This window comes from Lipotes vexillifer, unplaced genomic scaffold, assembly GCF_000442215.2.
Source record: "Lipotes vexillifer unplaced genomic scaffold, Lipotes_vexillifer_v1.1 scaffold200, whole genome shotgun sequence".
Taxonomy (NCBI): Eukaryota; Metazoa; Chordata; class Mammalia; order Artiodactyla; family Lipotidae; genus Lipotes; species Lipotes vexillifer.
In genome coordinates this window covers 80,362-96,318 of record NW_006790475.1, presented here as the reverse complement: position 1 = coordinate 96,318, position 15,957 = coordinate 80,362, and the positions used below count along the sequence as shown (strand labels likewise).

Here is a 15,957-nt window from a genome sequence, read left to right as displayed (position 1 = left end):
ACATGCCGCAACTAAGACCTGATGCAGCCTAAATAAATAAATAAATAAATAACAAAAAAAAAAACCCCAACCCAATCAGAAATGGGCTGAAAACCTAAATAGACATTTCTCCAAAATAGACATGGTCTCCAATACAGATGACCAACGAACACATGAAAGGATGTCCAATATTGCTAATTTTTAGAGAAATACAAATCAAAACCACAATGAAATATCTCCTCACACCAGTCAGAATGGCTATCATCAAAAAGTCTACAAATAATAAATGCTGGGAAGGGTGTGGAGAAAAGTAACCCCCCTACACTGTTGGTGGGAGTGTAAATTGGTGCAGTGAGTATGGAAAACTGTATCAATGTTCCTTTAAAAACTAAAAGTAAAGCTACCATATGATACAGCAATTGCAGCCCTAGAATCTATATATAGAATACATCCAGAAAAGATGAAAACTGTAATTCAAAAAGATACATGCACCCCAATGTTCATAGAAGCACTATTTACAATAGCCAAGACATGGATGTGATATATATACATATAATGGTATATTAGCTCTAAAAAAGAATGAAATATGCCATTTTCAGCAACATGGATGGACCAAGAGAATATCATACTAAGTTAGAGAAACACAAATATTATTTGATATCACTTATATGTTGAATCTAGAAAATAATATTAAATGAATGTATATACAAAAAATAGACTCACACAAAAAAACATAGAAAACAAACTTATGGTTAAAGGGGAAAGGGAGGAAGTATAAATTAGGAGAATGTGATTAACAGACACAAACTACTATACATAAAATAGATAAGCAACAAGGATTTATAACACAGGCAAAAATATTCAATATCCTGTAATAACCTATAATGGAAAAACATCTGAAAAAATATAACTAAATCACTTTGCCATACACATGAAACTAACACAGTATTATAAATAAACTATACTTCAGTAAAAATTCAAAAGAAAATAATAAAAACGATAATGAGTACCAAGCAAAGAAAAGAAAAGAAAAATACTCCTTTTTTCCCAGTTAAAATGGCAGGCAGGTATTGCTGAGATCAATAGTATCTCATCATGCTGCAATGGGTAGGAATTCCTCATTGGCAATGGACCACTTGCCAGAAAATGAAAGGCCCTTTCAATTTCATGTTTCACATTGCCAGGGTGAACTGGCTCAGCAGGTTAATTTGTTCCTGAGCACTTCTGGATTCAGAGAAAGGAATGGGGAGATTTTCAAGGATCAGAGTGAGGGAAGGGGTAGCAGCTGGGCCCCCTGGCTGTGTGATGACCTGGGCAGGGTGAGAGGGCTGTGTGGGGACAAAGAGGTAAAGTCAGGAGCCTTATGGCTCAGACTCTCTCCCTGGAGAGTGAATGAGGCAGAGACATGAGCAAAGGCTAAGCTGACTTCTCTCATGTACAGCCATTGCTCAGCCTTTGCTCATTTGATTTCTATCCACTTTTTCAGGAAAGTAGAATGGATGGCACTGTGGGGACTACTATTCCCCTTAAACTCTCTCTGCATAGCCTGACCTCCTTCCCCCAGATCCACCTTTCAGTCATCCCTTTGCATGAGGTCTTTTGGTTTCCTGAAGGCCTTGTAACATGGGAAGCAGAACATTAACTTACTAAGTCTCACTGAGCTCTGTTTCTTTTAAGAATGCTTTCAGCTACAGGTAAAAGAAACCTGATTAACAGAGGCTTACACACTCAGGGAAATCATCTCTTCTCATATAACAAGAAGCTGAGGGGCAGAGGGCTGGCAAGCATCAGCCTGATGTCTTGTAATATTAGAGGCCGGTCTCCACAATTCTCTTGGCCTATCCCTCTCATCACAGATGTTTCATGGCTGCATCCAAGGCAGAAAGCATGGAGGAGAACTGGTACCAATACACTTTTATCAGGAGGACAAAAGCTATGCCAAAAGGCTCACAAACAGGTTGCCCCCGTGACTTATTGGTCAGCCAAATGAGACAAGCAGAGTGGATAAGCTACATAAGCAGGTGGGGTACAGGGAAGCCACAGAGAATTCTAGCCAGCCAGCACATCCTACACAAACATTGGAAAAAGATTGTGTCAGCTGTCATAGTGGAAAGAATGCTAGATTTGGATTCAGAAGACGTTGATCAAAATCTCAAATCTGCTAAGTTTTGTAACCATGAGCAAACCACTGAACGTTTCTATTATATTGATTAGGATGGTTTGGGTTATAAGGAAAGGAAGATACAAAACAAGATGGTGTCAGCAACAGGAAGAGTATCTCCCGTGACAGGCAGTCAGTGGTGGAGCAAGTCTAGAGGTGTCGCAGGGCTTCTTGGTGTCTCCACCTACATGCTCTGCCACCCGTCAACGACACTTAGAGCTGGCCCCACACTCGGGCTGGAAACAGCTCCAGGAATCTCATCACCACACAACAATGGATGGTAGCCAGAAAAATCAGCAGGACTACCCTCTTTCGTAAAGTTTTTTCTCAAAATCAGGGAAATCATTACCAGAAGTTGCCTCTCCCCCAAGAAGACACCTCACAATGTCTTCTTGACACAGAATAGCTTTGGCTGGCCCACTCATGTTGGTCACTGGCAAGGGGCAGGAATCCATCTGACTGTCCCTGCCCCGTCATCGGTGGGGAGGAGATATAGGGGAGTCAGCTACCTCTGTGTTAAATGACAACTTTCCCTGGGCATCTCACAGGATAGTCTTGAGGTTCACTTAAGATTATGAATGTGAGCGTACCATTCATATGTCAGTGGTTGTTTCAGTAGTTTAATAAGATGCTAGCAGGCTTTTGATAGTTCCTCACATGGCATGGGTTCCATGTGGTGGGGAGAAAGAAGTCCTAGGTGTCACTACTCTGGCTCAGGCCACCTGGCCAGTTTCCATTTAACAAAGGTGTGAGTTAGAAGTTGGGCTGTGCACACAAAGAGCTGCTGCCTGTCTTGGCATGTCTGGGTAGTCCTACATGAAAACTAATGTATGGATCTAGAGGCAGAAGAAGAACATTTTCCAAAACTATTTTCTGCCGTGTTCTTGAGGACGATTTTAAATGTTTATAAAGAACCTTCAATCTAATGTCCTATGTCAACCAATCCAATCTGAGGTAAATAAACCATACTCTCAGACAAGCGGTAATGTTTCATTTGACAGAAAACATAAAAATTAATTTTATGCACTGGAATTCCCTTTGGAAAGTATGTATAGAACTACCTGCCACTCAGGATATGAACTTGACCAAAAGGAAGCAACAGGTTTTAATGTAGCCATGTGCTGCCTGGATTACCCACAATCTCTAGACAACTTTGTCAGGGACACCATGCATACTTGGACCTAAAGCATTCTTCATTTTTGTTTGTTTTCTGTGTCCTACAAGTAGATATTTAAATTATTTTTAGTTTGTTTTTATCCAAATAATACGTGGATTTGGCAACAAGTAAAATAAAACAGCTCAGATTTGTCAAGGAAATTAACAACCACAATGTGTTCTACAAGCAACAGAAACTACTGGCTTGGTCATAGGTTCACTCCAGCTGAGAAAACCCATCAGCAACACTTATGCTACCCTGCCTATGTAAATGCCACACTGCAGGGCCAAGATGTGCACCAGGATCAAGGTCCAATCAAGTCTTCTTTCTTATGTTTCACCATCTGCTTAAAATCACATCATTTTAATTTACTTCAAATTTGGTGACAATTTCATACCATTTTTGTTGAACCTAGTATTTCTAGTTACTTGTTTTCAACGTAAAGAGAGTAAGGAGGAGAAACTCTGGAGCTGGACTGCAGGAATTTGATTCCCAGCTGTGGGATTTTCTAGTTGTATGACACTGGGAAAGTTTCTAAGGCTCCCTGGGGTTCTAAAATTTCATAAAGATGGCATTAGGTATGTATTTACTCATGTGCTGCTTCTACTCTGGAGAATCCACTTCTATCATTTCTTTGATAAATTCCTCCCTTCCATTTCATTCTGTCCTTTCTGAGATTTTTCTAGTAGTTGAATTTGGGGTTTCCCATATTGAACTTGTGTATATTATTTTTCCTCTGCATTTTCTTCTTTGACTTTTGCCTCCAGACTCGGGGATATACCCTCAACTTTATTTTTCAGTCAACCTGTCTATCTATATACATTTATTTAGCTTAGTAATTATGGATTTAGTCGTGAGAACATTTCCCCCTCTGGTTTCCCTTTTTTATTACTTTAATTAAGCTTTTACTTTGAGATAGTTGTATATTCACATGCAGTTGTAAAGAATAATATGAAGAGATCCTATGTACCATTTATCCAGTTTCCCTCAATGGTAATATATTGTGAAACCATACTACAATATCACAGTCAGGATATTGACATTGAAGCAGTCAAGACACAAAACATTTTCTTCACTAAAAAAAAAAAATCCCTCACATTGCCCTTTTATAGCCACACCCACTTCCTTCCATCCCCACCCCCTACTTAACCCTTGGCAACCACTTACCTGTTCTACATTTCTACAACTTTGTCATTTCAAGTGTATTATATAAATGGAATCTTACAGGGTGTAACTTTTGGGATTGGCTTTTTTTTTCTTTAACATCTTTATTGTAGTATAATTGCTTTACAATGGTTTGTTAGCTTCTGCTGTATAACAAAGTGAATCAGCTGTACATATACATATATCCACATGTCTTCTCCCTCTTGCATCTCCCTCCCACCCCTCTAGGTGGATACAAAGCACCGAGCTGATCTCCCTGTACTCTGTGGTTGCTTCCCACTAGCTATCTATTTTACATTTGGTAGTGTATATATGACCATGCCACCCTCTCACTTCGTCCCAGCTTACCCTTCCTCCTCCCCGTGTCTTCAAATCCATTCTCTACAGCTGCGTTGTTATTCCTGTCCTGCCTCTAGGTTCTTCAGAACCATTTTCGTTTTTGCTTTAGATTCCATATATATGTGTTAGCATACAGTATTTGTCTTTCTCTTTCTGACTTACTTCACTCTGTATGACAGATTCTAGGTCCATCCACCTCATTACAAATAACTCAATTTCATTTCTTTTTATGGCTGAGTAGTATTCCATTATATATATGTGCCACAACTTCTTTATCCATTCATCTGTTGATGGACACTTAGGTTGCTTTTATGTCCTGGATATTGTAAATAGAGCTGCAATGAACATTGTGATACATGACTCTTCTTGAATTATGGTTTTCTCAAGGTATATGCCCAGTAGTGGGATTGCTGGCTTGTATGGTAGTTCTATTTGTAGTTTTTTAAGGAACCTCCATACTGTTCTCAATAGTGGCTGTACCAATTAACATTCCCACCAGCAGTGCAAGAGTGTTCCCTTTTCTCGACACTCTCTCCAGCAGTTATTGTTTGTAGATTTTTTGATGATGGCCATTATGACTGGTGTGAGGTGATACCTCATTGTAGTTTTGATTTGCATTTCTCTAATGATTAGTGATGTTGGGCATCCTTTCATGTGTTTGTTGGCAATCTGTATATCTTCTTTGGAGAAATGTCTATTTAGGTCTTCTGCCCATTTTGGATTGGGTTGTTTGTTTTTTTGATAATGAACTACATGAGCTGCTTGTATATTTTGGAGATTAATCCTTTGTCAGTTGCTTCATTTGCAAGTGTTTTTTCCCATTCTGAGGGTTGTCTCTTCATCCTGTTTATGGTTTCCTTTGCTGTGCAAAAGCTACTAAGATTTATTAGGTCCCATTTGTTTATTTTTGTTTTTATTTCCATTCCTCTAGGAGGTGAGTCAAAAAGGATCTTGCTGTGATTTGCCATGGAGTGTTCTGCCTATGTTTTCCTCTAAGAGTTTTATAGTGTCTAGCCTTACATTTAGGTCTATAATCCATTTTGAGTTTATTTTTGTGTATGGTGTTAGGGAGTGTTTTAATTTCATTCTTTTACAGGTAGCTGTCCAGTTTTCCCAGCACCACTTATTTAAGAAGCTCTCTTTTCTCCATTGTGTATTATTGCATCCTTTATCAAAGATAAGGTGACCATATGTGCATGGGTTTATCTCTGGGCTTTCTATCCTGTTTCATTGATCTATATTTCTGTTTTTCTGCCAGTACCATAGTGTCTTGGTTACTGTAGCATTGTAGAATAGTCTGAAGTCAAGAAGCCTGATTCCTCCAGCTCCATTTTTCTTTCTGAAGATTGCTTTGTTTTTGTTTCCATACAAATTGTGAATTTTTTTGTTCTAGCTCTGTGAAAAATGCCATTGGTAGTTTGATAGGGATTGCACTGAATCTGTAGATTGTTTTGGGTAGTATAATCATTTTCACAATGTTGATTCTTCCAATCCAAGAACATGGTATATCTCTCTATCTGTTTTATCATCTTTAATTTCTTTCATCAGTGTCTTATAGCTTTCTGCATACAGGTCTTTTTTCTCCTTAGGTAGATTTATCCTAGGTATTTTATTCTTTCTGTTGCAATGGTAAATGGGAGTGTTTCCTTAATTTCTCTTGATTTCCCCTTTTTGGCTTTTAATATTTTTTCTTTGTATTTAGTTTCTGTTAGTTTGATTAATATGTGTCTTGTCATGTTCCTCCTTGGTTTTATCCTGTATAGGACTCTCTTCCTTTCTTGATCCTGGATGACTATTTCCTTTCCCATGTTAGGGAATTTTTTGACTATAATCTCTTCAATATTTTCTCAGGCCCTTTCTCTTTCTCTTCTTCTTCTGGGGCTTATTTGAATGTTGATGCTTTTAATGTTGTGTCCAATGTCTCTGAGACTGTCCTCATTTCTTTTCATTCTTTTTCCTTTATTCTGTTCCATGGCAGTTATTTCCACCATGCTATCTTCCAGCTCATTTATCCATTATTCCGCCTCAGTTATTCTGCTATTGATTCCTTCTAGTGTATTTTTCATTTCAGTTATTTTATTGTTCATCTCTGTTTTTTTGTTCTTTAGTTCTAGATCTTGTATTTTGCTTTCATACTTTAATTTGTCTTTCTGTCTGCTGTTCTGATTGGGTGATTGCCATTATTCTGTTTTCTGGATCACTTATTTGTTCTTCTGCATTATTTAGTCTGCTCTTCATTGCTTCTAGATTGACTTTTTTTTTTTATATTGACTTTCATCTTGGCAGTTGTGTTGTCTTATTTGAATGTTTCATCTTTGTAGTTTCCATTTCCTTGTTGCACTGATCTGCATTTCTATCAATAATCTTTCTTAAGTCTTTTAGCATTTTTATTACCTCCTTTTTGAACTCAGGTTCTAGGAGAATGGAGAGGTCTGTTTCATTGTTCTTTCAGGGGATTTCTCTTGTTCTTTTATTTATTTATTTGTTTGTTTGTTTATTTTCTTGGCCACACCATGCAGCTTGTGGGATCTTAGTTCCCCGACCAGGGATGAAACCCAGGCCCTCAGCAGTGAAAGCACATAGTCCTAACCACTGGACTGCCAGGGAATTCCCTTTTGTTCTTTCAATTGGCAGTAGTCCCTCTGCTTTTTCATCAATGTTAAATTTCTTTTTTTCTATGAATTTATGAGAAACAATTGTATACTCTGGTCTTGATGGGCTTTTTTTAATGAAGGAACATCCCTCTGTAGATTGAGTCCAGCTTTTTGGTGGGAGGCCTGTTTTTGCTATGGATGCCTGCCATGTCTTTCCTCAGAGTCTGCTGGCCCTTATCCACTTGATAAGGGGTGTGATTGATGTAGTGATGCCCAGAGCCTGCACTGGGTGTTCGGTGGGGACTTCTCTTGGCTGTCACAGCCCTGTCAGGGAAGGATCTGTTTTCCAGTTGTTGGAGTAGAAACCCTGAGGGTAGCATTCTATAAGGCTCTATTGCCCTTAAGTGTGTGCTGTATCCACAAGGAGGTGAGCACTGAAGGAAGTGAGGCTGTGTGGTCACAGCAGGCCTAAGTGCCACCCATACAGCCATCCACAGTTCTTCCCAGAAGCACTGCAAAGTTGCATCCCTTTCTCTGTTTTGTTCATCCTAGACCTAGTGCTAGGCTGTCACTGGTGACCAGGGTGTTGTGACTACTGGAATTGAGGTGGTTGTGCTGCCCCTGGGACCTAGGCTGCCTCTATGGTAGGGCTCTCCCAGGGTCTGTCTGTCACAGATCTAGCTCCCAGCTGCATTGTGAAAGGTGGGCAGAACTGGAGTGCTCCCACCGGGAAAGGAACCACTGTGTACTTCTCCCCAGGGCCTGTCCACTGAACATGTGTGACTCTGTGGTACCACCCACCACCTGGTATGTGCACCAACAAGGTCCACTGCTGCCAGACCTTCACCTGGAACTACCAGTGCTGTGGCCAAGCTCACAAAGCCTGCCACGACCAGAGCTGTGTCCTGGTATGAGCATGTTGAAAATGGTGTTCCTAGGGGGGCCTGCACCCTGACCTGCATGTGCTGATAATCGGGCTCCTTTGGCCAACCTGTATCCAACTCTGTGTGTGCTAATGATGGGCTCTGAGTTTTGGCCCAGACTACACTCCATGGCCTCTAGAGCTAGACCAAATCCTCTTCCAAGGTCCCTCTGTTGAAGCCCAAGTTTCAGAGCCTAGCCATGTGCACTGTATCATCCCTGCTCAGTTCATGTTTTGGGGTGGGAAGTGTCACGATGTAGCAGCTGTCAGCACCAGTCTCTCCACCCTGAATACTAGCAAGCCACTACACATGCTCTCCTTGCAAGTAGAGTTCAGCCCTCTCCAGTCCATCTATCTGTCCTGGCAGACCTCTGCGAAGAAGCAGGGGGTTCCCAGGGAGAGGGACCAACTGTGTGGTCTTTCCTCTTTCACAACTCCCTCCCAGCGGGACTGGTCCCTTCATGATGCCTTTTTCTTTTTCTGTCCTGCTCAGTTACATGTGAATCTTTCTTGCTGCTTTGGTTGTATAAGAGATTTCTGTCAGCTTTCAGTTGGTTTTCTGTGAAATTTGTTATACATGTAGATGTATTTTTGATGTGTTTGTGGGGGAAGGTGAGTTCCACATCCTCCTACACTGCCATCTTGATTGGGAGCAAAGGGAGTATTTTTTCAACCATTAATCCCCAACACAAGAGAAGGAAAGTGTTGCCTGTTATTTTTAGAGGTCACCCAGGTTCCTGAATGTGACCCTGAATCATGTGTGAAGTTCTGTTTTGTCCAGAAGCAGAGGTCTCCATGTTAAGTTCTGGAGTAGCAGTGTTTGGGGTGGCAGAGCAGATGATGCCCAGCTACTGACGTGTGTGCTCTGTGATAGAGGCCTGCAGGCAGGGCCCTCTGAGGAGCATTGGCTTCCCTGTGGTAGCAGACTTGTCAGACCCTGTGAAATAATACCCAGGCAAGATGACTCTGTGTGGAATCTCTCCAGAGCAAGAGTCAGCTTGTTGGCAGTGTGACTGCATGGGCACACTGGTATGTCAGCACCTAGCTGGGACCAGTGCTGCCATGAAATTTGTACATTTCCACCTGCTTGGAACCCTTCAAATGCTCTGCATGGCTGTCTACAGAGAGGTCTCAGGCTTACATCATGCAGCCTGAGTCCTACTCTCTTTGATCTTCCTCTGGAGTCAGAATGCCTGGTTCGAGTCTTGGGCCCACCCACTTCCTAGCACCAACAAGTCAGTATGTTGCCTCTTTGTGCCTCAGTTTCTTCATGGGGACACTGGGGACCTCAATACTCAGCCCCCTGAGCATTTGCTCTCTGCCTCTCTGATCTCATGCCCACTGCACATCTCCCACGTGGTGTCACGCCTTGTCTCTCCACTAACAGGCTCCCTGTGAGCCCCTGGAGGATGTGAGCTGATTTCCATGGGGAGTGGCTTACTGTGGTGAGAGGGTGAGCCTGCTTAGGGTTGGGCAGTTAGGAAGAAGCTAATGGAAGTCTGGGGTGGGGGGAAAGTGGGAGCAGAGGCAGATCTCAGAATTGAGATGGAAATCCAGACTCAGTTCTTACCATAAAAAATAGACAAATTTTGGGGATTTTTTATCTTGCAAGTTCTTGCCTTCTAGATAAGGATGGCTCAGTTGGGTCCCTGCTTAGAGTCTCACAAGGCCATGATCAAGGTGTCTGCAGGATGTGCTCCCTTCTGGTGGCTCTGAGGATGGGTCTGCTTCCAGCCTCACTCAGGTTATTGGCAAAATCCTGTTACTTGGAGCTGCAAGACTGAGTCTCTGTTCCCTAGCTGGCTGTGACCACTCTAAAGTCTGTCCTGTGCAGGCAGCTTGGATGTTGGCCTGTCACACCCTCCCCTGCTATGGGGCAGCTGTCCCTCTCTCCTTGGTGATGGGCTTGTCCCTCCTGCCCTCCCACCTCCATTGACCCCTTCCTAAAACTCTGGGTGGGTCCATACACTGAACTACACTGAGGAATAGGGGGACTGTCACAAAATGGGGCATCAGAAACACAGTGACCACAAGCAGATTGGGGCTTGGGCTTGGTGGGCTCAGAGCTCTGGGGAGACGCTGGAGGTTTTTATTGAGCTCTTAACATCTAAAGTCATATTATTGACATGTCAAATATATTTCATCCTTAGAGAAAGCATGTAAATGGATGTGTCGTGCTATTTCAGAAGTTTTCACTGAAACACCCCTAGTCAAACTTTTACATGGAGTAAAGGCAGGGAAAGTGAGATGAGGCTCTTCATGATGCTTTGCGCTGGCAGCCTGTGGGCCTGGTGCATAATGAATCCTACCGGATTGGATGCCTGTGTGTTTCAGAAGAGTGTAAGGACTGAGTGGAAAGGGGACATGTGTGCAGCTGAGCACTCACACCACACCTTCAAAGGCCTTTCATGGGTAACGGAATGGGTGCCACGGTCCTCCTCCATGGAGAAACCTCATAGGTCACATGGCTCTGAGGTTATTTATTCCTTACTTCTCTCTGTCCTCAGTGTTCCAGCATGGAGTTCTGGGCCAATGTAGCACTGAAGGGCACAGCTTCCTTGGTCCTTGCCCTCCTGCTCTGCTGTCCATTCCTAGAAAGACCAGCCCCTCAGGCCCATGAGGGCTGTTGGATGCTACAGATTTGTGTCTCACAGTTCATAGTCCTCGGCAATGCACAATGCCAGAACTGAACTAACTTGGGTGAGCCTGGGTCGTGCACCCATCCCCAAACACTGACCTCTGCGGGTGGGGACTGGAAGATGCCAATGGGCTTCACTAAGTAAATTTACCCTTCCCTGAACCCATCTCTCTGTTGGGGGCTGGGTTTGAGTCACATCCTTCACTGTGAGGCCACACTTGTGTACATGTTTGCACATAGTTTCCCTGCAGATCATGTGTGCTGTCAAAAATGCCCAACCAAAGAGGCATTTTATTATCCTGGTTGTTTACATCCATCTTTCCATCCACACAAAGGATTTGCTGGTAGGTGTCCAGACCTAGAGTCCTAAGGATGGTGGTTCTCATCTGAGATCCTACTGCTCTGAAGACACATGTTCTCTCCTGTGGATGTTGACCCTACTTACATTTTCCTCTGAAAGATATATGTCACCACGTCCCACAGTGATTTGCCAATTCTCCTTAACGTTTCCTCTTCCCTATCACATCCAACAGAAGTAGCCCTATTCATAAATGAATTACTATATTTACAAGCAGTGAATTTATTTTCTGTTTGCCAGCAGTAGTTGTATAAAGTATCTGATTTTGAAAGGTTTAAGATCCTCAGGGCACCAAGAACTAAAACGTAGGAGATCCCATTTCTGTCCCTGGAACCCTCAGGGTAGGTGTACCCTTTCTATAGTTTAGAGTCTATATTTGTAAAGTGACAACGAGAAAGGTGAGGAGAAAGTTTATGAAAATATGTCCATTCGCTTCATCTTTTTTTTGTTCCTGCTGATATTTGCACAGCAATCACTTTGGTAGTGAACAGTAAAGTAATCATCAATCAAAACCTGTGAGATGATTAAAGTATCATAGAACAAAAGAGAACAGGAGCCTACCACAAAGATAAACTGAGATTTTATTTTACTTTTTGAATTTTGATTCTAGGTAATGGCACACTGATTGGAGCATCAGCAAATGTGGTTTGTTCAGGAATTGCAGAACAGCATGGTTATGGATTCTCTTTCATGGAATTTTTCAGGTACTTTAAAAACTCATTTAAAATTTCTGTTTATATTGTCCCTAAACTTACTTAATTAAAAAATCAGGGCTTCCCTGGTGGCGCAGTGGTTGAGAGTCCGCCTGCTGATGCAGGGGACACGGGTTCGTGCCCCGGTCCAGGAAGATCCCACATACCGTGGAGCGGCTGGACCCGTGATCCATGGCCGCTGAGCCTGCGCATCCGGAGCCTGTGCTCCGCAAGGGGAGAGGTCACAACAGTGAGAGGCCCGCGTACCGCAAAAAAAAAAAAAAAAAAAAAAAAAAAAAAAATCAGCCACACATACTGCTAAGCACTAATATAAGCATGTTTTAATAATTAGAGACATGTTGATATTTTATGTTGTTGTTCCCTTGAAAATTCCAGTGGGGATTTGTGCCTTGACTGCCCATGATGAGGGTACATAATGAGAGTCTGACGTCCCCCTACTGGATTGCCCAGCAAAAAATTTCATGACTGAAGGGACCCAGGAATATTGCAGACTGGGGACAGTTTGGGAGCAGGCACCTCTCAGGAGGACAGTGCAGAGAGGAGGCCCTGGATGGGGGAGAGCAGCTGATGCCAGCTCCTGCAAAGGAGGACCTGCTCTGAGGGAGCCGGGTCCGCTCTGGGGTCCTGGCCCCTACATGCTTGTGTTCATATGGCACCACTGCATTTTGGATGCAGGAACTGGGCAGAATAGACATTGGTGGTGCCTGTAAAATGGTGCTGCCAAAATGAACTGACATTCATTTGGGAGATACAATGGGGGATATCTAATGGAGGCACACATCCATATCATCTAGGCTGAACCCAACTTTTGATTTCTAGAAATAAAAGACAGTTACCTTTATGGATATATAAAGGTTGTAAGGCCACATTCTTTTGCAATAACATAATATAATAATGAGTCCAGATCTCACAGTACCCTGCAGACACCAGACACCATAATCCACTTCTCTTTGTGTTTCAGGTTGGGCTTCCCAATGATGGTTGTCTCCTGCATGGTTGGGATGTGTTACCTCCTTGTTGCTCATGTCGTGATAGGATGGAATTAGTAGATATACAATGTGTGAAGACTGAGGGAAACTTGACCCATCACCAACATCAGTAGAATACTACCCCAAAACCACTCTTTGGAGAAGAAAAGGTGCTTACCATGGGGGTGCTCTGGAATGGACACCTTTGCTATCCACACTCTTATTTGGGTGAAGTTGGCAAATTGTGGTAAATACAAGATAACTTACACAAGATTCTACCACAGGAAAATATGTATATCTCAAAATACATCTAAGCTATGCTCTGTAGGAAAAGACACAAATTCAATAATTCACTCCAAATTGCTTGTGTTGTTTAAATATCACTTCTCCTGAGGCTATCGATAGTTTTTCTACATGTAATCACTTTTCATGTTAAAATAATGAACATTCAAATTGTATACCCTCTTAATGCATACTTTTCTTGGGAAGGGCGTACAATTTGTAAAGAAACATTATATGTATTAAAAAAAAATACTGCCCCTTGACAAAGTGTCTTAGAATTTGTTAGTCTCTTGCTTTTTAGTAGTTTACATTATATAAAATTGCATGTTATTCATTAATGGTTTTCTCTGGAGGTTTTTTTTTTTTTTTTGCGGTATGTGGGCCTCTCCCTGCCGTGACCTCTCCCGTTGTGGAGCACAGGCTCCAGACATGCAGGCTCAGTGGCCATGGATCCCGGGCCCAGCCGCTCCACAGCATGTGGGATCTTCCCAGACCAGGGCACGAACCCGTGTCCCCTGCATCGGCAGGCAGACTCTCAACCACTGTGCCACCAGGGAAACCCTCTCTGGAGTTTTTAAGTCATCAGTTAAAAGTCCAGATATTTGACTTGCAGAAATCGTAAGTGCTTTTTAAAAATAACATTTTAAATATTTACCAACCTGGAAAAATAATCTTCAGTTTTGAAAATGGTGTATGCTATTTCTATCAAGTACCCCAAAGTGTGGTCAATACATTCAGCTCTGCACACCTGCTGGACTCCAGTGGTGCAGTCAACGCTTACTAAATGCTATTCTTTTGTGGAACATTAAACATAAAGCAAGCACAATAAGAGCAAAGAGCAAGAGGGAGCTGGGCTTCAGCTGAGGTCTCATCTGCTCTGCTTGATCAATACCATGGCTATACCTCAGACAACAAACCTCTTCTTCAGTTTCGGTCTACTGTGTGTGATACCTTGAGATAAGATGAAGAAAAAGAAGATGTTTACTGAGGACTCTGCTCAGAAGCAGTAGTTCTGTAAAGTATCTGATTTTGAAAGGTTTAAGATCCTCAGGGCACCAAGAACTAAAATGTAGGAGATCCCATTTCTGTCCCTGGAACCCTCAGGGTAGGTGTACCCTTTCTATAGTTTAGAGTCTATATTTGTAAAGTGACAACCAGAAAGGTGAGGAGAAAGTTTATGAAAATATGTCCTTTAGCTTCTTGAGCTATCTTTGAATTCCCTGTCAGCAAAAGTGACAAAAAGCCCCATTTTTGTTTTAAAATCTGGGTTGAGTAAATCACAGAAATTGCATGTGCACATGACTCACTGCTCAAGTGAAGCCCTCACTCCCCAGTCTTTCCAGGAAAGGAGCCCTGCCAGCATTCCAGCTCTGCTCCCTTTTCATGTTGCCTCACTGAAGCTTAGATGCCCTGAGTCCTTCCACCAAAAGGCTTTGTTTTCTCTTTCCCACATGTTTCCATGCCTGGAGCTGGTGTTGGCACCTTCCTTGTGCCCAGATGCTGCTCCTAATTCATGTCTGTTCTCTCCTCCCTCAGTATCTCTTCCCCTGTGGTGAACAACCTCTACCTCTCCTCCTCCCATCTCAGCTCCTCAGTTACCACATCTCATTCTTAAATACCTGAGCTCCTGGCTCATTTCTTCTTCTCTCCCTCACCCCTTCAACTTTCTCAGAATTCCCTGAGATTTGACACTCAAGCCTCATTACACACTGACTGGATCACCAGTAACTGCACCTTTAATTCTTCATCTCAAATGTCTCTCTCTGATACTTCCGATACTCCCAGCTATCTCCTCCAGATTATCACCTCAAGAGAGTCCTCCAGTGACACCTCCAACTCATCCCTTTCTCTAACTTCCCATACCAGTTCCCTCCTAGCTCAGTTTTCTATTTCTGTTCTTAAATTCAAAACTCTGTTGATAAACTGGCACTGTTCTACCTTTTCTGGTGCCTAAACACCTAAATGTTACTGAGGTAAATCATTTGACTGGGATGACTTGTTTTACTTTAAAATAAAGATTGCAAACATCAAAAAAGCACTAAAGGCTGCCTGGCTCATTTATTACATTTCCCTAGTGCAGCAGTCAGAGCCCTGGCTGAACAGATGGTTGTTCGATTAGGGTAGCTTACAGGGAATTTAATCAGGGATGGTGCAGTCCTTGGAACTAGTCAGAGGAAGCACTTGTAGGCCTCTGAGGGTGAGGGTCACCAGGACCTTCAGATACAGGGAGCAGTATGGAAAGGGACCCATGACAGGAGCTTCTGTGGAGAGTTGCGGTCATCAAGAATCACTTTGCAGGGAAGGGGCTGTGAGACTTTTCTGACTTCACTCCTTTTCCTCCCTCTGATTTTCACTGTCCTTCCCATTGTCTGAACCCAGCCAGAAGCCAAGGGTGAGAGGAAATGTTGATGTTGTCCATGTAGGTAAGCTCCTGTGGACACTGAGTCAGACAATAGAAGGAAAGTGGATCTGATGGGCAGATGGAAGATACTCAGCTCTGTTCACCATTTTCAGCAGATGAAAAAAGTTCATATCTGCAATAAAGGAAACAATGAAAGTGCCATCAGATTTTCTGTCAAATTTGTCAATTCTCTCTCCTGATACTGTCTCCAGAATTAGTAGGTAAACAATCCAGTGCTTACTAAATCCTGTTTCATGATGATAGAAAAAGACAACACTGAAG

General features: G+C 42.5%; 1 protein-coding gene across 1 annotated transcript in view; it reads left to right on the top strand.

Moving 5' to 3' along the window:
* Nucleotides 1-13,070, top strand: part of OCA2 (OCA2 melanosomal transmembrane protein) — a 271,890-nt gene extending 258,820 nt beyond the window's left edge. Inside the window, exons 22-23 of the mRNA XM_007463772.1 lie at nt 11,922-12,015; nt 12,986-13,070. Coding sequence (XP_007463834.1) covers nt 11,922-12,015; nt 12,986-13,070 — 179 coding nt within the window. The remainder of the gene's footprint in view (nt 1-11,921; nt 12,016-12,985) is intronic.
* The last annotated feature ends 2,887 nt before the right edge of the window (nt 13,071-15,957 follow it).